Consider the following 23,915-nt stretch of genomic DNA (forward strand, 5'->3'; position numbering starts at 1 on the left):
TTTGTAATCGGTGTGCCCTGGCACGGCAAACAACTTCTGGTTTCAGTTCTTCTCTAAAGCTAGCCAATGGCAAGACAAGGCTGACTTACCTGCATGTTTCTCCAGCAGCCTAACTTGGCATGCTGAAAACTTCTTATATGACTTCAATACCCTGACACAGTAAGTGGATGTACGTACCACGTCTTTCAGGACTTGTGTCACCGTTGCATTTGCATTTCCCCCTTTAATCAGCATGGCATTTTTAATGTTTTCACTAAGTTTTGGTTCCCTCTTCTCAAGGAATCTCTTGGCCCTTTTTGTTTTGGGCTTTCTGTTGAGAAAAGCACAATTTATAACAATTTAAACATATTCCTCATATTGCAAAATCAAGACTTGAACAAGAACAAATTCTTTAAAAAAAAAAATCAATCAATCTATATACCACTTACCTATTTATCAACTGGGACTCCACCACTAAACAAAAATCTCACATTTAGTGAGTTATCAGTAAAAGATTTCCTATTACTGGTGTTTATTAGCTTTTTATTTAAAAATTCATTTTGATCTTCCCAATATTCTTTTATTACTCTCTTCTAACTTTTTTTCAATTAAAAAATAAAGGATTCCAATGATTTTTTTTTTCACTTCATTATTTTTTCTTCAAACTTAAAGTAAATAAACTGATGCCTACACCCTAACACAAAGAACTGCATATCGACATGTGGGCATTTCCTAAAGCTAGGGAGGCTGATTATAATAATCTTTCTTCCAGGGTCAACACTATAGTGACTGCCTGGAAACACACTGTCCCGCTCGAACATCCTTGCTAAGAAAATCCACATCACTGCTCTCCAAGAACAGGAATTGTTGGCACTATTATAGTGTAACTCTACACAGTGAGCCATCAACACAACCCTATAGTTACAGTTACTCTGTTTATAAATGAACTAAAATGAATAAAGAATCTACCCGAGGTCACACAGTACAGAGACCAATCTTCCGAATGAGCTAGATTTAAAAACTTATCTTAAGACCACTTACTGTACCCTGTAAAATATGAAGAAAAAATACATTCATTATTCTGACTTAAGAAGTGACAGGAGTGCCATGTTTTTACATATTTTTCAGAAAGTGTTTCCTTCGCCTCCTCTATACAAGTGTTTTACCTTTCAAAATTTCTCTGCCATCTATCAAAAGCCTCTTCCCGCAAAAAACTACGACCCTTCCTCTTGCAGTAGTATGGAGACATTAAGTTAGAAAAAATAAAACAAAAACAGGACAGGCGAGGCATGAGGGTACATGGCTCTAATCCTAGCACTCTAGGAGGCTGGATTAAGAGGAATCCAGATGTGAGAGCGGCCTTGGGAAGTAAACAAAACCTTGTCTCCAAAACTAAAAAGGACTGGAGATACCGTCCAGTACCAAGGCTCTGGGTTTAACTCTGGGCATGGTGTTGCACATCTGGAATCCCAGCACTCAGGAGGCTGATGGGGGGACTGTTGAGTTCAAGACCAGCCTGGGCTACAAAGTGATTTCAAGGCCAGCCTGAACTGTATTAGTGAGACCCTGTTTCAAAAAAAGACCCCAAAAAACCCCACCAAAAAACAAAAAAGCTCTCAATTTAATCTCCAGGGTGGAGGTGGGGGTGCCACAAGATGAACCAGGTATACTACACATACACTTTAGCTTCTCATGGAGAAGTTTTGAAAACCTTTTGTGCATTTTGGTTTTGTTCGTTTTTTCTTCTTTTGCAGGAGGGTAAACTGGTGATTGAACCCAGGGTCTCTGCAGTGAGCTCTATTCCCAAAGCTTTTTAGCTTTTATTTTGAGACAGGGTCTCCCTAGGATATTAGGGCTCCAACTCAGAATCCTCTAGCTCAGCCTTGCAAAGTGCTAGGATGCCAGGTGTATACCACCTCACCCAGCTCCCAGGTAGAATTAAAAATTCTCCCCTGGAATAAAAATGCTACGTATTTATTATGTCACTTACTGGCTAATAAAGACACCATTTTATCAAATCTTGATTTCAGAAATATGAGAAATACGTAGCCAGGCTTGGCAGCATATACCTGTGATCCCAGCTCCTCTGGAGGCTCATGCAGGAGGATGCCCTAATTTTAGGCCATCTGAACCATGTAATTTAACCTTATCTAGAAATTTAAAAATGCAAAAGACTGGTGCTCCCTAGATTCAACCCCCAGCAACAGGGGAAAAAAAAAAAAAGTGGGGGAAGAAACATGTAATGTTTCTTTAGGGTAGCTAAGGGCAACGTAGTCTCTATTACCTGTTTTGTTATTTCTCACTAACCAGCAACAAATGTAAATAGTGCTTTACCTATTCTCCTAGCTGTCTGTTCCTCTATCAGAATGTAAACTAGTCTTGCTCATCATTATAGTCTCAGCACCTAAGTACAGGAGGTGTGCAAAACCGCTAAAACCAAACTGTCATTTAGATGACATATTAGTCTAGGTAAAATCCCAAGAGAAAGCACAGCAAACAGGAATATTTACAAGCTCCAACACCTATTTTCTGAACGAATTTAAAACAAACATCACACTAGTTATGGTGGCACGCACCTGGAAACCCAGCACTTGGGAGGCTGAGGCAGGAGGATTGCTGTGAGTTTAAGGCCAGCCTGGCCCACAAAGTGAGTTCAAGGCCAGCCTGAACTACAAAGTGAAACCCTGTCTCAAACAAACAAAAATAAAAAATATAGTAACAAACATCAATCAGGATAACTGGAGGAAATGTACCAAGTTGGATGGAAAACAAAAACCTAACATTTTCTACCTGCTGTGGCAAAAACATCCATCATGAAGCACACCTCTATGCCACAGGACTATTATGATCGCTAGTTTACAGAGTGCACTGAGATTTAGAAAGGTTTAGTGAGGGCAGGCGTGGTGACACACATCTGTAATCCCAACCCTTGAGAGGCTGAGGCAGGAAGATCGCTGCAGGAAGATGGAGGCCAGTCTGGGTCACAGTGTGAGTTCAAGGCCAGCCTGGATCACACAGCATGACCCTTCTCAAAACAAAAAAGCTGGAAATGCAGCTCAGTGCACACGCTCTGAGTTCAATCCCCCAATGCTGGGAAAAAACAAAAAAGGTTTAATGGCCATCCCAGATGTCACCAAGATCTCTTAGATTCCGAAGCCTTCCTCCTACCACCTCCCTGTGTCTTCAGAAGCCAGACGTTTCTGAGTACGTTTGTACAAGCAACACAGGCTGAACCTGGTGCCCCCTACAAGCTATGTAAGTGCTCTACCACAGAGCAGTCCCTGGACTTCTCTTTATTTAACAGTACTTATTTGCAGTACATAATGATTACATTCATCGTGGAGAGTTGCTAAACGACACAAAATACATCTTAATTTTTTTATGTCCCCTTCCCCTCTTTCCTCCATCTCTTGATCACTTTTCCATTTGCGAAAGATCTATGCCTTCGTTTCCTAGGATCGATCACTACCTTTCCTCCAGACATGTTTGGGGTTTTTGTCATTTGTTCTGTCTGAGAGTGGGTGTCGCTATACAGACCAGGTTGGCTTTGGACTCACTATGTAGCCCACGCTGGTCTCGAATCGCAGCGACCCTCCTGCCTCCACCTCCAGAGCGCTGGGCGCGCGCCACCTCACCTGACTCCAGACGTCTTCCAAAGGTTAGGATATAGGCGGCCCAGGCTTCTGCCCTCTACCAGGCTGCTACCCTGCGCGCTTCCCGGCTCGGCTACTCTGCAAGCTGCACGTGTTAAAACTTGTATTAAAAGGCCCTCACCCTGCCACGTCAAAGAGGGTCAAGAAGGAAAGTGGAAACCAGGAAGATGGGGACAGAGACAATATCACTCTTGTTACAGGAGACCCTCTCCTCAAGGGGACCCAGCGCACTCACAGAACTCGGTCCAAGGGATCCATCTCTTCCTCCACCTCGCTCCAGGAAACACGCGCACTGCGCTCATGCGCGAAGTATGCGCTTGCGCCGGAGCAGCCGGAACCGGAAAGTGCGCGAGACGCAACTTCCTGGGACGGCCCGGTCGCTAGGCGCTGGCGGCCATTTTGGGTGGGGCCGCGCTCTGTTTCCCTAGTTACGGGTTTACGTCTCGACCCTTTGCCGGAAATTAAATGCGACGTAACAGTTTTGTTTCGCCTTTCGCGACCGAAGCACAGGTTTGTCAGTAAATCTGGAGTCGGGTATGAAGGGACCAGGTGTTCTCAGGGAATGCCCCAACAAGCTAGAAGAGTTCGAAGTATAGCACGTATTCGTGTAGTGACTAAAAATACTCGTGAGCAATGGGCGTCATTGAACGGTGAGGTCAAATGAGGCAGTTTATTACTACCACAGTTCTCAGGCGTATAAAAAATAATGAAAATACTGATCGTCGTGATTATTTTCTACTTTTAAATTGGCATGCAATTCCGAAATCACAATTCCGTTGGTTTTGGCTCACTGTATTAGAAAAGAGGTGGAACCATCACCACTGTCTAATTTCAGAATATTTTATCTCAAAAGAGAGAATCCCAACCACCCAGTAGTGTCATTAGCGTTTTTCCCTTCCGCCAACCCCAGGCAACTATAAATCTACTTATATTCCATAGATTTGTCTATACTGAACATTTATATTGTAAATGGACTCACACAAGTTGTGGCCTTAAACTGACTTTCAGCTAATTTACTTTGTATTTATACATATAGCACGGGTCAGTACCTCATTGTGGGGTTTTTGTTTTATTCTTTCTGGTTGTGGTTTTGTTTTTGTTTCTTTTTTGGAGACAGGGTTGCTTTTTCAGGTTGGCCTTAAACACATTGTGTAGCCCAGTATGGGCTTGAACATGCAGCCCTCCTGCCTCAGCCTCCTCACTGCTGATGATATAGGGGAATGAAAACTCTCGACCTGCTATGTCGGGTAGGAGTTCGTGTTCTCTAAAATTGAGGAATGAATTTTAGGAACAACAGAGGTTAAGAGTAGAATATATTTATTGAGAAAGAAAGTTTCTGTCTGAGAGAGAGAGACAGAAAGGGTCCCCAGTAAGTTGCCGAGGACTTTGTCTTTTTCAGGGACTTTTATAGAGTAAAATCATAAGGTTAGATGGGTCAAAGATGGGGGAAATGGGAATTTGCAAGGTGGACGTAAGGCGGGACAGAACTGTGGTTAATAAGATTAACTGCTCAGGTAAAATTGATTAAATTAGGAGCAAATCGGGGAGTGAGTCATGTACTAAGCGGGCTTGCTTAACAGCACTGACTCTCCCTGTAGAGGGGTGGAATGCTGACTCCTGGCTTCCTCAGGGTAATAGGGAACTATTTGGACTGTGAATCCTCGGGATGTGGTTGTATTTGCTTTGCCTTGTCTTGAGATCTGGCCCACACCAGGAGGTAATTGTCTCTTCCAAGGCAGCAAGGTATCTGACTTCTGCTCTGGCTCCTTTGAGGCCCAGCCCTGTCTGACTGCCTATAATATTTCTAACTAATTCAACTGCCTGTAACACTGGGATGACAGGTGAGTGCCACCATGCGCAGCAATATTACATTAAATTTTGAAACCGAGAAGTGTGAACTTTGTTCTTTTTCAAAATAAAATTCCTATATCAATTATAAGATGACTTCTGCAACACAGGCAGCTAGGGCTTGGATATTGATTGAATCCACAGATCAACATGAGAAAGAAATACTGGCATCTTCCAGTCTTCCAGTCTTGAATGTGGAAGATCTATTTATTTAGGGTTTCTATTTCTTTCAATAATGTTACTATTTGTTTTGTTTTTATTTTGGTTTTTTGTTTGGATTTCTTTTCGGGGTCAGGGGGATATATTGAGGATCAAATCTAGGCATTTGCCCATACCAGGCTAACTTTGTAACACTGAGCAGCAGCTACATCCTTTTTAATTTTTTTGATTTTGTTTGTTTGTGGAGATAAGGACTCAATATATAGTTAAAACTGGCCTTAAACTGTGTGGCTCAGGATGGCCTAAAACTCCTGGTGATCCTCCTTTCTCAACTTCCCATGTCCTGGGATTACAGGTGTGTGTCACCACACCTAGCTTCATTTTATTTTTTTCCCCAGCCTTTAAAAATTATTATTATTATTCATTGAATTACCAGACTGACCTCAAATTTGTAGTCCTATTGCCTCAGCCTCCCAAGTAGCTGAATTTGTAGGTGCACCTCTGCACATGCCCTAATTTGATGCTATTGTAAATTTTTTTTTTTTTTTGGTCTTTTTCCTTTTTTACCCATACTGGGGATTGAACTCACGACTGCCTGCTTGCAAGGCAGGCGCTTATGCCGCTGAGCTAAATCCCCAGCCCCATGGTATTGTAAATTAAAGTGTTTTCTTAATTTCATTTTTTTTTTGCTCATTGCTAATACATAGAAATATAGTTAAGGTTTATATAGTGATCTTACACTGCAACCTAGCTGAGTTCACTTACTGAGTCTTTTAGCGTTTTTTGGATTCCCCCCCAATTTTTTTTTTGTTGTTGTTTTGAGACAGGTTCTTCCTGTGTAGTGCAGGCTGGCCTCACAGCAGGCCTGCCTCAGGTTCCCAAGCATTGGGATTATGGGAGTGTTCCACCACAGCTGGCTCCTAATTTTTTCATGTACTGTACTATTTATTTATTTATTTATTTTGGTACCAGGGATTGAACTCACAGCCTGGTGTTTGCCAGGCAGGTGCTCCTGCCACTGACCTAAATCCCCAGCCCTGGCTCCTAATTTTTGAAACAAGTTCTCACTATGTAGCGCAGGCTGGTATACTCATGATCCTCCTGCCTCAGCCTCCTGAGTACTGAAATTACAGGTGTGCACAACCATACCTGGAAAGATCACCTGTAATATTTTAATAGAGAAATGATATCATCTGCAAATGGAGATAATTTTTACATTTTTATGATTTTGGTGCCTTTCTCCATCCTCTTGTCTGATTTCCTTGTACAACGTTAAATGCAAGTGGTAAGTGCAAATCTGGGCATGATGGCACAAGCCTATAATCCCAACCACCTGAGAGGCTGAAGGAGGAGGATTGCAGTTTGAAACCAGCCTGGGAAGCTTAATGAGACCTTGTTTTAAAATAAAGTAACAGCTGAGCATGATGGCACACGCCTATAATCCCGCTACATGGGAGACCAAGGCAGGAGGATCATTATAAGTTTGAAACCAGCCTGGGCTACATAGTAAGATCTTGTTTCAAAAACACAAAATAAATAAACACGTAACAGAAAGGAGTGGTGATGTTGCTCCTGGTAGCAGTTTAAGTGTTTTTATTACATATGTTGGTTTTTGTCATTTTTTATCTGCATCTATTGAAATGATCATGTAGTCTTTTACTCCTCTGAATATGTGGTGTTATATGGATTGATTTTCACATGTCATCCAACCTTGCATTCCTAGGACAAATCCTACGTGGTTGTGGTGTATGCTTATTTTATATATATGTTTATTTTGGGTGTTTCGTTTTGTTTGCAATGCTAGTGATTCAATCCTGGACCTTGGCTCCAATTTGCAACTGCAGCCCTTTTTTGAGAGTCTCGTTAACTTGCTGAGTTGCTCAAGTGGGGCTCTACTTTGCAGCCCTCCTACCTCTCTCCCAGAGTGCTGAGATTGTAGCCATGCACCAACATGCTCTGTTTGCTGAGGACTTTTGCATCTGTATTCATTAGGGAGGATGGTGTGTAGTTTTCTATTCTTGTCTTTGCCTAATGTTCTTGGGACGAGTCCTAGGCCAGAGCCCAAGTCTTGGTGGTTCCAACAAATCAGATCTGGTTACTTGGCCCAAAGAAATCAAACAAAAAGTAATGGTGAAGGCCAGGATTAGTGTAGCTATACTGGAAAGGCAGAGGCCAGTAAAAGCAAGGAGACTGAAGTATGCGTAATCAAGCAGTCTTGGTCAGATGGTGTGGCTGATCATTTTAGGACTGGTCAGAGAAGGCCTTGTCAGTGGTAATAAGGAAATTACTCTTGAGCTGGAGTGGTGGTGCCTGCTTGTACTCCATCTACTGAGGAGACTGAGGAAAAAGGATCATTCATTTAAGGCCAACGTGGGCAACCTGTCTCCAAAACAAAGTTGTAGTTAAAAGCCAGGCACAGCGGGACAAGTCCATGGTCCCAGGGCCACCAGCTACCATGATTTCTTATTTCATGTAAGATGGAAATCACACATGGGCCAGTGTCAAGGCTGAAGTAAATTTATTATGAGAAAGAAACATGGACACAGAGATTAAGCATTTGCTTTCTTTCTCCCTCTTAAAACCCCAAAATGTAGGAGCCTGCTCATTTTCTATCCGTGCCTACTTCACTTCCTGCCAGCTCTTGCCTTAGTTACACACCCAGACTCCCAAGGTCAGACTGCCAGGGTTCAATCCTTTTTCTGCAGTTTTTGCTTTTTGGCCTTGAACATGTGACTGAAGCAGTTTTAAAGTCCTGTTAGCTCCCTGCCTCACTGGTGACTTAGGGGGCTGAAGCAACTCTAGCCTGGGCAACCTAGTAAACCCCTTCTCAAAAAAGACAGACAGAAAAATATACGTATCATATTTAAATCTTCCAAACCCATGAACACTACTGGAAAAAGTCTTTGTAGGTGTAATTCAGGATCTTGAGGCTAGAATGTAGCTGACAGAGCACTTACATACCAGGCTAGCTTGCTGGCTTACAGTAACAGACTGCTGCTTCTGTGCATCAAAAATTCAAGCCTAGCCTGGAGCATTTAGAAACTCAGTCAAACCGTCTCTCAGAGTTAAAAGGGCTAAAGATATAGCTTAGTGTAAATTCCCTAAGTTCAACTCCCAATATCAAAAGTAAAATAGTAAAATGAGCCTACCCATTCTCCTTATGCCTTAGAGTTGATGCTTCTAATTCTATGTTCATGGCCAAAACACACTAAGAAAACCATGTTTACTGACAATGGAAGCTGGGACATCGACAACTTGAATAAATTCTAGAATTCTATAAAAAGAAAATATATAATGGCTCAGGCATTTAGCAGTCTATTCAGATGGAGTTATAACTCCATCAATGTGAGATGTACTTTATTAGTGTGAGGACAAATGCACGACACTGCTGTTTTTTAACCTGTGGAGGCTGAGGCAGGATTGCAAGTTGAAGCCAAGGATAGGCATTTAGTGCCTTAGCAAGACTCTGTCTCAAAATAATGAGCCAGCATGGTGATGCACACCTGTAATCCCAGTACTCCGGAGGCTGAGAGGAGGAACACCAAGTTTGAAGCCAGCCTGTGTCCAAAGTGAGCTCAAGGCCAGCCTCAACTACATAGTGTGACCATGTCTCAAACAAACAATAAATGAAAAAAAGGACTTAGGATAAGTGAGAAGGCCCTAGGTTTAATTCTCAGTATACACACACACACACCAAAAAAAACTAAGTCCAGGGTTTTTGCCATAATGATTATTATAGTTGAATCCCAATAATCTTTCTCAATTGGGAAAAGAGTGAAATATTAGGAGCTGAAATATTAGGAACTATACTTTTTATCTTTAAGCACCTCAAAATTTGTCTGTTCCTAAAAACTTCCTATAACAGAATGGAGAACGGCCCCTAAAGATTATCATGCCCGTACATGAAATTTCATGGCAAAAGATACTTACAGTAACATCTCAAATAAGGAAATTCCAAATAGGCAAGCCTTAAAAGTAGAGACAGATGGGCCTGGTGGCACATGCTTGTAATCTCAGCACTTGGGAGACTGAGGCAAGAGGATCACTTCCAAGTTTGACACCAGCCTGGGCTACAAAGTGAGTTCGAGGCCAGTGTGAACTGCATAGTGAAACAGGGTCTCAAAAAGACCAAAAAAAGTAGAAACAGAAGCCAAAGCCTGTGGTACATGCTTGTAATAACAGCTATTCAGGAGGCTGAGGGAGGAGGGTCAAAAGTTTGAGATCACCCTAGGCAACTTAGGCCCCTATCTTCAGGAAAAAGCGGCTGCAGATGTGCAGCTGTAGTTCAGTAGAAAGTTCTGGGTTCAAATCCCAGAACCACCAAAAAAAGAAAAAATTAGCAGGAGAGATTGAAAATGGAAAAGGGACTTAACCACCATTAGTAGCTTTGAAGAGAAGGGGCCACAGGTCAAGGAATGTGGGCAGCTTCTAGATGCTGGAAATGGCCCTCATCTGACAAACAGCAAGGAAATGCGACCTTCATTCTTCAACAGCAAAGAATTTGATTTCTGCCAATCACTGAATAAGCAAGCAGATGGATTCATCCATCGCTACCCCCACCCCCAGCCTCCAGAAAAGTGCTGCCAGGGCTTAGAGTTTCACGTCTTCGAGACTGTGTCCAACCTAGGACCTACGAAACTGTATGACAATACATTTGACCTTTACACTAGGGGGTTAACAGGAAATAACAGCAATAGAAAAAACTCACACCTTACTAAAAGACTCAATTTACAATACTCATCAGACAAGGGAATGTAGTCATGTAAACTTTATTGCTCTGTGATCCTGGGGAGCAAACCCAGGAGTGCTCTACTACGGAGCTACATCCCCAACACACCCCCTTGTTGGGAGACAGGGTCTCCCTAAGTTGCCCAGGTAATCTTGAACTCCTGCTTCAGCCTGACGAGCAGCTGGAGTTACAGGTGTGGGCCACCATTCCTGTTTTAAAATTTTAACCGTACTCAGGAAGTTGAGGCAGGAACATTATGAAGTCAAGGCCAACCTAGACAACACGGCATGTTCAAGTCCAGCTCGGACTACAGCGTGAGACCTGGAATGGAAAAAAACAAACAAAAATTTAACTCCTATCAGGTCCCGAATGATTCTGGTATGTTAATTACACTGTGCTATAACTGAAATGTCTGTGTGGCCAACAAAAACAGTGAATAGCTGGAAGCTGTGCAGCCAATTATTTTACATGACATTGCTTTTGTACGAGTTCATGACTAGTTATCATGAGGAGCATTGTATCTCGGGGTGATTTTTAGGCGGCAAACTGAGTTTCCATAAGAACAGAACCTTCCATCTCAGAAGAGAGGCCAACAGGAGGACCAGAATCCTCTGCTTCCGGTGCTTTCTGCTGGTCACAGATGAGGTGTGAACTCTCTTTCACATTAGTCTCTTGCTCTTCCACCCTCAAACGTTTTTTTGAGGCTGGAGCTTCAGCTTCATCTTCATTTTCATGGATAAAGCTACAGATCATGTTGGGACGGTAGGCGAAATCATTTTCCTTCAGCTGCAGCCACTCAACTCCTCCTAATTTGGGCAGGACAAGGGACAAACCGAGAAAGAAACATGAAAAGGAATTTAAGTGGACCATAAGGGTTCATTCTGGACGTGTAGGTGAAGTAAAACTCCAGTATAAACCAACTATAAGTACTGATAAAAAGTCACATGTGTCCTTTTCATCTTCCATGGAGACCTAGAGGGGATGCATCTTCACAATTACAAGTGGTTACTTCGATCACACTTTTCCCAGCATTAAATTCTCAACTCTGAAAAGAAATTTGAGTTCTCACTGCCATTTTGTTTCTTAAGGGAAACTGGGTCACCTTCCTACGATTTTCTCTCTACCTATTTAATTTTCTTTATACCATACTGTTACCATCCAAGTTAGGGCTCTCATCGTTCTTTTTTGTGGGGAGAAGGGTTCTGGGGATTGAACCCAGGGCCTTCACCTGCTAAGTACATGCTCCACCACTGGCTACCTCCCCAGCCCACTCAAATCATTTTCTGCTGGAAAATCCAGTTGTGAAGTAAGCAGCTCTCGGCCCGGCATGGTGATGCACACCTGTAATTTTAGCACTCAGGAGGCTGAGGCAGGAGGATTGCACTGAGTTCCAGGTCAGCCTGGGCTACATAGTTTAAGATCAGCCTCAAGAATGAGACTCTGTCTCAAAAAACAAAACCAAAACTGATTTCTTGTTCCTTTCCATACTCATAAGTAAGTCCCTAACCTCTTAATACCCCACAGTCAAGGATTTCTCCAGTAATGCCATTTTCCCTCTTATCCTTAATACCTTTTAGCCAAGTATTTCAATGGATAAGAAGCTTAGGTTCACTATATAAATTAATAGGCACCTGCTGAATTCCATTGGATGTCTCTGAAGTACCTCAGCTGACCTTCCCACCTACCCACTCCTGTCTGCTCCCATTTGCTATAATAACCTGACTCCTCTCCAGGGCTGAAGCTTCCTTGCTGAGTGTATCTTTTCATTATTCCTATAAAGTCTCAAAAATTCATTAGTGCTGTCCCTCCAATTTAGTTTTTCCCCTCCTGTTTTTTTCCACAATAACATCATTCCTACAGTTATCCAAGTTCAAAACCTGGGCACTATTCTGTTACTCAGCATAGCACCCAGCATATAGCAGAATCTTAAACAAATTGGCTGCTGAGTCACATTTGTGTATGTCTGTCTCAATATTATGTAATATTTGCTTTTTGGTGCTGAGGATTGAACCTAGGACTTAGTGCACAATAAACATGTATTCTACCACTGACTAGAACACATGCTTATTACCTGAGTTACCTCCCCAGGCAGAATGTGATTTAGAGCACAAGCACCGAAAAGGTACAGGCTACACCTGTCTCTTTCATCCTGCCCGCAGCACACTGCCCAGGGAGCAGCCAGACATCTTCAGCTTCCGGTGCGGTGCCCCTGTGCAGCTCCCTCCTACACAGAACCGGTAACTGCAGAAATGTCAGAGTGCAAATTCTCAGGGTAGATGCTGAAAGCCATGGAGACTTTACCTGTTCTCAGGGGTTACTGGATCTGAGAGAAGTGAGCTGCTACTATTCTCAGTCCTGTGGAGAGGTCCGGTAGTAGGGACCCGAAGCCTCCTACCAACAGCAGTAACAGCCTATCAGCCATGTGACTGTGCCACCTACAATCAGAGTGGCTTTACTCGAGCTCTAAAATGACAGCAGTTTAAACAGCAGACTGACAGTAGCCTCATGGGAAGACCCTGAGCCTAACTCCCTGATTCACAGGGATGAGATTCTGATTTCTTTGTTATTATAATGAGAACAATAAACACTGTGAGGAAATCCCAAAATTCCTTTAATCAGTTATCTAATGATAGCTAAGCTTTCATGTTCATTCCAGGGCCTAGAACCTCCTCCTTTGTTATTTTTAATGAGATGCATTTAAGAAAGGAATAGTTTCTAGGCAGGCACAGTGGTGCATATCTGTAACTCCAGCTTACTCTGGAGGCTGAGGCAGAAGGATGACATGTTCAAGACCAGCATGAGTCACTTAGCAAGACCCTGTCTCAAAAGTCAGAAAACAAAGGGCTGCGTTTTGCACCTCAGCAGTGAAGTACTTGCCTAGAATGTGCGAGGCCCTGGGTTCTATCTCAGCATCACACACACAAGAGATACATTTTTGGGATATTCAAAGAACAAAAGTGTTTTGTGCACATTTGATATAATAATTTCTATAGATAAATGTACCTTTAAAGTGTTTATCCCTTGCCTAAAACATAGTTCTATTAAGCTATGAGCAGAGTCTTATTTGCTAAAGTTTCAAATATTCCTCTTTTTGTTGTTTTGAGACAGGGTCTTGCTAATGTAGTTCACACTCGCCTTGAACTCACTGTGTAGCCAGGACTGGCCTCAAACTTGCATCAATCCTCCTGTCTCAGCCTCCCAAGCACTGGGATTATAGGCATGTGCCACCATGCCCAGTCTCAGGTTTTTTTTTTTTTTTTTGTCTGAGACAGGGACTCACTATGCAGTTCAGGCTGGCCTTGAGCTCACTTTGTAGCCTAAACTGGTCTCGAACTCGCAACGATCCTCCTGTCTCAGCCTCACCAGTGCTGGGATTACAGGCGTGAGCCACCACGCCCAGCTAGTTTCAGTTATTTTTATGAGCAATGAAAGTTTAAACCATCACAGCCAGGTTCCTGCAGTGAGGCAAGATATCCTAGTCTCTAGACTGTGATGGGCACAGCTGGGAACACTAAATGGATGTTAAGGACTAGACTCAGGACCAACAACTGTGGTCAAGAGTTTCATCCACAGGGCTGGGGATTTAGCTCAGTGGCATAAGCGCCTGCCTTGCAAGCAGGCAGTTGTGAGTTCGATCCCTGGTACCGATAAAAACAAAAAAGACCAAAAAAAAAAAAAAAAAAAAAACAGATTTAAAAAAAAAAAAAGAGTTTCATCCACACATACAATCAGCTTCTTCCAGCTGTTAAGTTTCTTGGGAAGGCTGCTGCAGTCTCCAAAACTTTCTGGGTGGTTCCCTGCAGTTACACCTTGGGAATTCAAAAATGCTAGCAACATCCACTCAATTTCCAGATGAAGTTTTTAATGAAAGATAAGGAGAGAGACAGATGCTGCTGAATTCCCTAGGGCTTGGAAATCTTGTCTCTTAGCAAACTCTCCATGGTTGTTTCAGGGCAGAGCAGAGAGATGTTTATTGTATGCCTCAGCCACATTAGAACAAGCCGAATTTTTAATCTATGCTTGGTTCCTTTCATGTAGCATGCTCAAGTTTCATTTCTTTAGTTTGTTATGCTGGGGGTGGGGGGAATCAGACGCAGGGCCTCTTGGATACTGGGCAAGTGCTCTACCACTGAACTGTACCTCCTATCCAAATGGATGTCTTAAAACCTTCTAGGTTTTGTTCTTAGCTCAAAAAGAGGCCAATTCCATTGCTGGAGAGTTTCATTTATTTAGTTTGTGGAGTCAGGGATGAACCCAGAGCCAGCATATGCCAGTAAGTGCTCAGTTTTAAAACAATAAGCATATTACACACAGTTCTTACCACAACCGCAAGGAGTGTCCTGAAGGCTACGAGTCATTGTCAAAACCAAAATGAGAGGTGGGCGTGGTGGCGTATGCCTGTAACCCCAGCACTGTGGAGGCTGAGGCAGGAAGATCTTTCTGAGTTCAAACCCAGCCTGGGGTTACAAAGTGAGCTCAGAAGGCCAGCCTGAACTGTATAGTGAGACCTTGTCTCAAAACAAACAAAACGCCTGCCTGGCAAGCACAATGTGGTAAGTTCAATTCCTAGTAGAAAACAAAACAAAACAACAACAACAACAAAAAGAGCAAAACAACATCACTAGTATTGTGAGTTAAGTGAACTAACCCGTGCTTTCCTCTCCTTCTTTCTTCTCTGTCAGGAGAGTTCTGGTCATGCTGAGTTTCTTCATTGTGTGACACTTATATTTCAGCACTGTTTTACTGTTGCCTTCTGTATCCACTAGAACATAAAACAACTCAACTATTATACTGCTTGATGCCGTCAAATAAAATAATGACATAAGCTCCAAGAATTCCCTGTACTTAACAAGTTAGTATAGTACTCCAGAGTGTAAGTCCCCTTCCTGCTCCAATCACAGAGAAATAACAGATAAAATGCATCACTTGAAGGCACAACTGGACACAAAAACAGCAAACATCTCCAAGAGACAGAAAAAAACTATGCATCAGTCAATGGACAGGCCTGAGAAGCCCAACCCTTAAAGCGTGAAAGTGGAATCAGAAATGTGTCCTTCCTTGAGGAAGCCAGGAGTCCCCATCCTAACCCCCACAGAAAGTCACTGCTCTTTAAGTATGCCCCCCTGCTATGTGACTCCCTTCCCCATTTGTCCTTGATTTAACCAGTTTTACCTGAACAATTCATCTTTTTGGTTGACCAGTTCTGTCTCACCTCATACCCACCTTGCGAGTTCCCATTTTCCCCCACCTTAGACCCACCTCACCTCATAGTTTTGCTCTATAAAAGTCCCTAGAAAAAAAGTCTTTGGTAACCTACTTAGGACACCTTCTGTCTTTCTCTCAAATATATTCTGCTTTTGTCTTTTTTTTTTGTACCAGGAATCGAACTCATGACCTTGCGCTTCTAGGCAGGCACTTACACAGCTGAGCTAAATCCCTAGCCCCATATAGTCTGCTTTTAACAAAAAAAAAAAAAAAAGAGCCAGGTGCAGTGGCACAGGCCTGTAATCCCAGCCCTCAGGAGGCTGAAGCAACAGGACTATTGCCAGTTTGAGACCAGGCTGGGCTACAAAGTGAGTCCAAGGCCAGCCTGAATTGCATAGCAAGGCCTTGTCTCAAAAAAAGAAAAAAAGAAACACAAAAAAAGCCAGATGTGTCCTTCAGGATGTTATGCATGATACTACCACTCAGAATGACAGCTGGGCACAGTGCCACACACCTGTAATCCTAGCACTCTAGGAGGCTGAGGCAGGAAGATCTTAAATTCAAGCCCAGCATGGACAACTCAGCAATTTAATGAGACCTTGTCTCGGAATAAAAAGAGCTACAGATACAAGTGTGTGAAGGCCACAGGCTCTCTCTCCAGTACTGTGTAGGGGGAGACAAAAGTCAGTCTTTGAACATTAAGTCTGAGGGAGGCTAAGGTAGGATCATCCTGACATAAAAAGCAGCTGGGCAAAACTCCTGCCAACCTGCTGCCTGGAACTGTAGCATCAGGGAACTGGGCTTAGACAGAAGGGAGGAGGCACTGAGCACTTCCACACACTGCTCTGTGAGTGTAAATTCACAACTTGTTCGTGTCTGTTCATATATTTCTTTTGGGACTGGGGCTTGAACCCAAGGTGTTACACAAGCTTAGTATTATCTTTACCACTAAACCACACCCAAAGCCCCATCGATGTCTTTCTCAATGTAAACACGACAGTCATTTTTATACATGTACACAAGAAGACATAAAGAATATGTATACAGCATCTTGGTAGTGAAATGTAAGCATAACTAAAGCTGTGGGCCGTAGCTCTGGCGTAGACAGTGAGCTCAGCAGGTGTGAGTCCTTGGTTCAGTCCCCAGTACACACACAAGAATGTGGGCTCTGATGCCAGACAGCCTGAACTAAGTCCCGGTTCTGCCACTTACTTCCTGTGTGAGCTCATGTGTGTTTGTTAGCGATCTGAGATCCAGTGTCTTCAACCATAAAATGAAAATCATACCAGTATCTAGCTTCTCAGTTTGTGGCGAGGATTAAAGGTCAATGCATATGGCACTCAGAATAATACATCATATCGGTAATAGCTAGTAATAATTACTGGTGAATGTCACGTGAGACAACACCGTGCTGCTCTCAAAAGTGTAGTTATCAAAAATCTATTATCAGGAGTAGTGGAGAATGCCCGTAATCCCAGCACTTGGGAAGTCGAGGCAGGAGGATTGTTGCAAATTCGAGATCAGCCTGGGTGATAAAGTGAGCTAAAACCAGTCTGAGGGCTGGAAATTTAGCTCAGCAGCATAAGCGCCTACCTTGCAAGCGCAGGGTTGTGAGCTCGATCCCTGGTACTGATAAAAAAATAAATAAATAAATGAAATAAAATAAAACCAGTCTGAACTGCATAGTGAGACCCTGTCTCAAAAAGGAAAAAAAAAAAAAGCCAGGTTTGGAGCCATTGAAGCTGAATATGTGCAAGGCTGTGGCGTGGCTGAACCGAGAACAAGGAAAGGCCTCAGGGAGCAAGACAGGCCCCAGCTTAGGACATCTGGCTCCAATCCTAATAGGCTAGAGATTGTGGCCACAGACATTTTACTCTGTAGAGGGACTCAGCTGGAGACTGTCCTAGGCTAGCTCTTCTTAATTAGCATAGTCTGTTGCTTGGAGGGGTCCTTGAACCCCTCACGGTCCTGCTTAGGTTCCCTGCATGTTCCACTCTAATCTCTTCCTTGTTTGAATACTAAATAAATACGGGCCTCCCAGAGACATTCCCTATCTTAGCCCACAATCTCTAACTCTGCAGAGGGTTTTGATCCTCCTGGAGGCCTAAAAATCATACCACTCGTCTCATTTATTTAAGCCTTCACTGTACACTCATTTGGGAGATTGGGGGTCTAGGCCAGGTCCTCAATAGCCGGGGATTTAGCTCAACAGCACAAGTGTGCCTGCCTGGCATGCTCAACGTTGTGAGTTCAATTCCTGGTACCAAAGGAAAATGTAGTTATCAGTTTACACACACAGTAGCAGTGATCTGGAGGATAAATTGTGGCACAGCCAAAAAATGGATAGGACACAGTAGGGATAATATACAAAAATATGTTTATCTCAACATGTATAATTTGAAAATGCACCTTAGTGAAAAAAGATACAGAATGATGTATAACGCATGTTATCAAATTTTGTTGGGTTTTTTTTTTTTGGTTTTTGGAGACAGGGTCTCCTATTAGTTCAGGCAGGCCATGAATTCTCTTTGTGGCTCAGGCTGGCCTCAAACTCATGATGATCCTCCACGCTCAGTCTCCTTAGTGCAGGGATTATGGGCATGCACCACCACTCCCAGCTCCTATGCCTAATTTTGTATTACGTATGTCTGTATCTACAAACAATAAATAGTACCATTGTGTATGTTTTCAAGCTTGAGGCTGTGGGATAAGTCAGAGTAGAGCAGCTTGTCTATCGTGAACAAGACCCTGGGTTCAACCTCAGGGCAAAAAACAAAAAACTGAAGCCAGGTATAGGAAAGATCAACAGAATAGGAAAATGAGGTATAGGAAAGATAAACACTAAATTCAAGAGAGTGATCACTTCTGAAGACAAGAATAAAGTTTTTTTTTTATTAGTATACATTTGCAGCACATAATGATTACATTATGTGAGACCCTTCCTCAAAAAAAAAAAAAGAAAAGAAAAGAAAAGAAAAGCTGGGCTGGCATAACAATTACTTACCATGTTCAACATTTTCTTCAAATATAACACAGGTCCCAAGAGTATCTGCAGAAATATTTGAAGGCAAATTGCTGAGAAACAGCAAGCTACCTCTCTGAAAAGAGTACCAAAGGCAACATCTAGCTGACACCCTCCTACCTTCATACTCTCCGGCAAAGACATAGTTGTCCAACTGCAGGATGGGCCGCTCCGTGTCGATCCCCTAGGCGGAATAAAGGAGCATCAAGTCATGAGAAAAAGCCTCCAACATGTCCTCTGCCTACCAAGAAAACTCATCTCCCACATTGGGGAACCTAGTCTACAGCCTGTTTTGGAGAGGAGAGGAGGTTTGAGGCAGTGTTTCACTGCATAGGCCAGGATGGCCTCCAACTCACCATCTTCCTGCCTCAGCCTCCTAAACGCTGGCATTACAGACATGTGTCACCAGGTGTGGATAGGATAGAGTATCTTGTTCTACCAAGTACAAAATTACCACTGCTCTGATCCCAGGGGCTATAGTCCAAAGGCTACTTACTTTATGGATCAGTTTCTTTCTTTTATTTTTTTTTAGAAGGTCTCACTTTGTAATGGAGGCTGGCTTCAAATTCAGGCTGGCTTCAAACTTCCTATTTTTTTTTTTTTTTGGTACTGGGGATTGAACTCATGACCTCATGTTTGCCAAGCAGGCGCTTATGCCGCTGAGCTAAATCCCCAGCCCCAGGCTAGCCTCAAACTTGTGCATGTACCTTTGGCCTCAGCCTCCCAAATGCCAGGATTATAGCTTGTACCACACCACACCTGGCCCATTCTCTTCAAGTTTAAAGTTAGGAAAAGAGGAAGTTTTTTTGTGTACAGTAATTCAAGGGCTTTTAGGCTAAAATGATAGGTTTGGCTCAGTGATAGAGCTGTGCTGAGCATGTGAAGGCCCCGGGTTCACTCTCCATTACTATGCTCCAAAGAGAGGCAATAAACAAGCCTGGCATGTTGGAGGCAGACAGAGGTTTACACACATTTAAGGCCAGCCTGGGCTACACAGCAGGACCTTGTCTTAAAAAAAAAAATAAATAAAATAAAGTCGGGGAGGTGGTTAGGATATAGCTCAGCAACATAAGTGCCTTCCTAGGTCCTGAGTTCAATTCCCAGTACCTAAATAAATAAATAAATAAATGCTGGGCATAGTGGTGCACACCTAAAATCAGTCCTAGCACTCTGGGAAGCTGAGATAGGACAACTGCAAGTTTGAGCCCATGGTGGGCAACTTAAGCCAGAACTTGGCTTAAAAATATATAAAATAAGGTGGGGCTGGGCATGTAGCTAAATGGTAGAGTTCCACCACCAAAGGGAAAAATGTCTTTTAAATTGTTTCTTAAGAGCTATCTTCTTGGACCTTTTCTCCCTCACAGCTTAACCTCTTTAGGAAAATCTGTCCTCCCTTTGCTTGCTTTTTCCATCTCACTTTCTAAAATGAAGTATGACGTATGAATACATGGACTGCTATTTTGAAGAAAACAAGACACATTAATGGTAGCCATTACTGACTTCCAAGTGACTGGTCTTGAAAGTCCTTAAGGCTCTTATTCTTGTGTTTTGTTTGCTTTTATATTATTTTGATGTATTAACTTATTGTGTATGAAGGTATGGACAACTATTTTGAAGAAAACAAGAGACATTATGGTAGCCACAGTTGATTTCCTGCTTTTTCTGAGATCCTGTGTTATTTGTATTGTTTTACTCTGTTCTACTTTCTTCTGTTTTGTTTTGGTTTGCTTTGTTTTATTCTAATAAAATAAAATACAGCATTTTTTCAATATGTCTCATTATTCCATGACAAAATGTTCCCCCCAAAAGCTTCCCGTCCGCCACTGGAGCACAGTGACACACCTCTCGATTTCCGCAGGGACCCTGTTCTTTGCTGCTCTGAAGGTGGGCTGAGTGTATGACTTGAGAACGGGTATTGCACCATTTCTTCTCAACGGTCAAGCAAGCCTACAACCCCCCAAAGACTCACCAAAATCTTGCATTTATTTTCACATTTGGAGAGAAAGTCTGAATCAATAATTCCTGACAACTCCACCAGAACGAACTGCTCCTGATGGAAGAAAAAGCTTAACCAGTTAGCGCGCAAGTGAGCAAAGAGATGCGTTAACAAGCAAAACCCCAGCTCCTGCCACAGTCATCCCGCCTTTGTGATAAGTGGGGCCTGCGTTTTTCAACGAGAAACAAGCGACCTCAGCTAAGGTGCTCCCAGTCCTGCTCCACTGCAGCCCCGGCGGGGCCGCCAGGACTGAGCGCCGCGGAGGTGCCAGGGGCCGCGCGCCCGGACCGCCCGCCGCCCGCAAAGCCATCCCGCCACGCCGCGAGCGCTGCCCGCTTAAATCTTACTGCCTCTTCCTCTTCTCCTTCCACCTGCTTCGCTAGGCCCTCCCGCCTGAATTCCTCGGTCGCCGACATGGGCCCGCGCGGTCTAGGTCGCTAGTCACGCCCACCCGTGACCGCCATCTTTAGTGCGGGCAGCGGCTCCCGCCAGGACGCAAGATGGCGACCGCCAGCCGGAAGCGGTGCTGGCGCGGGGAACGCTGGAAGCGCGTGGAGACCGTTTCCTGCCCCGCTCATGCCTGCTGCAGCCAGGGCTCCAGCGTTGTGTCTGGCTGCAGGCATGCTGGGATCAGAGCACAGGGGAGGCCGAGGGGAGAAAGAAGGCACAAGGAAAACAGTGTGGGGAAAACGGACAGTCTTGGTCACTGCTGCGTGCATGCATTTTTCTTTTCTTTTTTTTTTTTTTTTTTTTTTGTCTTTTTCTTTTTTATCGGTACCAGGGATCGAACTCACAACTCACAACTGCCTGCTTACAAGGCAGGCACTTATGCCGCTGAGCTAAATCCCCAGCCCCGTGCATGCATTTTTCTCTGTTTTTGCGTTGTGGAAATCGAACCCAGGGCCAAGTGCTGCTGGGCTAGTGCTGTACGATTGAGTCACATTCCCGCCCTTTTTATTCAGAGGCAGGGTCTCCCCCAAAGCGCCCAGGCTCAGATGAATTCGTGATACTTCTGCCTGACCTCCCTGTCTCAAGCTGAGATTGCAGGCCTGAGCCATGACAGCCACACCTATACACAGGTTGAAAAGAAATTCTTAATTCTGCGTGAATGCTGATCCTCAAGTTAAAGGCCCATCTCTTTAACACAATAAGATAAGAGCTTGTTGCCCAAAAGACTCACAGGAACTGTGAAAAATAAAGTGGGCTTGGTCTCCAGCCTACAGGAACTTAGGATGCACAAGAGTACACAAATAGATCCATCAAGTGCTGTGCGGTACTAAGACGGTTCTGGGAAAGCCTGGTGTTGCAGTGATACAGGGGAACAAAACTCCCAACCTACTATGTGTCCCAGTATGAGTTCGTATTCTCTAAAAGCAGAGAATGAATTTTAGAAACAATGGAAGTTAAGAGCAGAATGTATTTATTGAGAGAAAGAAAGCTTCTGTCTGAGAGAGAGAAGGGGGTCCCCAGGAGGTTGTGAAAGACTGTCCCTTTAGGGACTTTTATAGAGTAAAACTGAGTGAGTGATTTGTACTCAATCTAGAGCAACACACTATTAAAGAGAGGAGGCAAGTAGATAAGAAAAGAGTTTAATGGGGCGTGAGGAATGGAAGGAGTCACCACAGAGAAGCCTGTGGCAGCTCTCCCTGCAGACAAAGGGCAGGTTCTGCCTGATATAGCCTCAGATGGGGGTAGGATCTGGAGACTGATGTGAGCTGATTTATTTTGTGAGTGTGCAGAGGATTGGGAAAACCTTTACATGCCTGAGTTTTGGGAGACTTTTGAAGGAAGAAGCTATAGGGGCCTCTGGGAAGAAGGAGTTAGGCATTATCAGGTCACAGCTTTGAACTGTTGCCATGATGATTGTGCTGTCTCTGAGATGGGAGACATAACAAAAACACAAGGTGAGACGGGTTCAACGTGGGGAAAACATGGGAACTCACAAGGTGGACTACAGGTCATATTCTATGAAAATAAAGTTTGAAACATCTCAGACCTTAAGCATGGGTGCACTAATGTGCTAGGAGATTAGCATGTGCCAAAAGCTGGCTAGGGAAGTAGGTGTCACCTGTTAGCCACCAGACACATCCACGGAACTATTCCCAAAGTCCTGCAGGTGGACATCTCCTGAGAGTTTACCTGAGTTTTCAGTAGGATGGTCTAGACCTGACTTTGGCCTGCTTAGCAGGATCCCAGTAGGGCATCTCAGGAACTGTATGCAGAAGTTCTCATGCATTTCCTCAAAATTTGGACCACATAAAAGGATTCATCAATGCCATTGGAGAGCTTGCTATCATAACTTTCCCTGATAGCCCATGCTATGTTTCCCAGATGCAACATGAACTTTTATCTTTGTTCTCACCATCTTTTTATGTTTACTCTGTCCACACTTGCTCTGCAGAGCCAGTTTCTCTCCCCCTCTTCACTTCTATGTACTTGAATAAACTTTGCCACTGCTTTTTGATTCATTTGTTTAATTCTACCTTCAAGATGAGAAGAACCTGGAATCCACCTCCAGAAGAAGAGGCCAACAACCTGAACCCTGTAACATTTAGTTGGCAAGCCACTTTTTAGACGCAATCTACGCATTAACACAAGGGATAAGCATTAGCTTTGAAACATGGAGGCAGAGACAATTTTTGGTAATTGGAAGGTATTTTCATATTCTATTAGTTCTCTTATGATACTAGGGATTGAATAAACAGGTTTTGTGCTGAGCTACAATCTACCTTTCTTTACTTCTTTTATTTATTTACCTGGTTTTTTGAGACAGGGTTTTGCTATATAATTCAGGCTGTCTTTGAATTCATCATGGGGCCCAGGCTGGCTTCGAATTCACAGCAATCCTGCCAGAGGCTCCTGAGTGCTGGGATCATAGTTGTGGGCCTTCGTGCCAAGCTACTTATGTATGTATGATTTTATTTATTTACTTATTTTTGTTGTTGTTTTTTGGTGGTGGTGCTGGGAATCAAACTTGGGGCCTTGTGCTTTCCAGGCAGACACTGGATCATTGAGCCCTGTATTTCAGTACTGGTGATCAAACCCAGAGCCTTCACACTGAGCTACAACCTCAGCTGTTATTTAACTTTTTATTTGTATTGGTATGTGTTTGCAGTACTTAATAGTTACACTCATCACAGTATTTTTTTTTTTTAATTTTGAGATACATTCTCATTAGGTTACTGAGTTTCCAGCCTGGCTTGAAGTTACCATCCTACCTCAGGCTGCTTGGAGTGTTGAGATTACAGATACGGCCACTATACCTGGTTTGGACTCCATTCTTCAAATTATCTACTATCAATGACTTAAGAGTTGCTTTAAAAA

The 23,915-nt window shown here is 43.3% G+C and overlaps 3 protein-coding genes across 6 annotated transcripts in view; all 3 read right to left on the reverse strand.

Annotated features, from left to right (window-relative positions):
• The window catches only part of Rpf2 (ribosome production factor 2 homolog), a 35,532-nt gene extending 31,540 nt beyond the window's left edge, over positions 1 to 3,992 (reverse strand). The window contains exons 1-2 of one of the 4 annotated variants that reach the window (XM_003466480.5): positions 3,868 to 3,992; positions 178 to 310 (exon numbers count right to left, since the gene is read on the reverse strand). In XM_003466480.5, the coding sequence (XP_003466528.1) occupies positions 178 to 310; positions 3,868 to 3,890 (156 nt within the window). In that variant the 5' untranslated portion in view covers positions 3,891 to 3,992. Of the gene's footprint in view, positions 1 to 177; positions 311 to 2,555; positions 2,664 to 3,753; positions 3,773 to 3,867 lie in introns of those variants that run through there. The other 3 variants (XM_063253898.1, XM_063253897.1, XM_023563654.2) reach the window with 3 other exon arrangements.
• Positions 3,993 to 10,392: 6,400 nt separating this feature from the next.
• On the reverse strand, positions 10,393 to 21,122 carry Gtf3c6 (general transcription factor IIIC subunit 6). The gene is made up of 7 exons (XM_005002222.4): positions 20,939 to 21,122; positions 20,565 to 20,645; positions 18,716 to 18,779; positions 18,578 to 18,622; positions 15,017 to 15,130; positions 10,938 to 11,174; positions 10,393 to 10,689 (listed from the first exon to the last, which is right to left on the reverse strand). The coding sequence occupies exons 1-7, from the start codon at positions 21,005 to 21,007 to the stop codon at positions 10,676 to 10,678; spliced, it is 624 nt and encodes a 207-aa protein (XP_005002279.1). The 5' UTR covers positions 21,008 to 21,122; the 3' UTR covers positions 10,393 to 10,675.
• Positions 21,029 to 23,915, reverse strand: part of LOC134477101 (uncharacterized) — a 33,065-nt gene continuing 30,178 nt past the window's right edge. The window contains exon 9 of the mRNA XM_063254071.1: positions 21,029 to 21,215. Coding sequence (XP_063110141.1) covers positions 21,029 to 21,215 — 187 coding nt within the window. The remainder of the gene's footprint in view (positions 21,216 to 23,915) is intronic.

This window comes from Cavia porcellus, unplaced genomic scaffold (genome assembly GCF_034190915.1).
Source record: "Cavia porcellus strain 051 isolate PalLab524CR breed Dunkin Hartley unplaced genomic scaffold, mCavPor4.1 scaffold_7, whole genome shotgun sequence".
In the NCBI taxonomy this organism is placed as follows: Eukaryota; Metazoa; Chordata; class Mammalia; order Rodentia; family Caviidae; genus Cavia; species Cavia porcellus.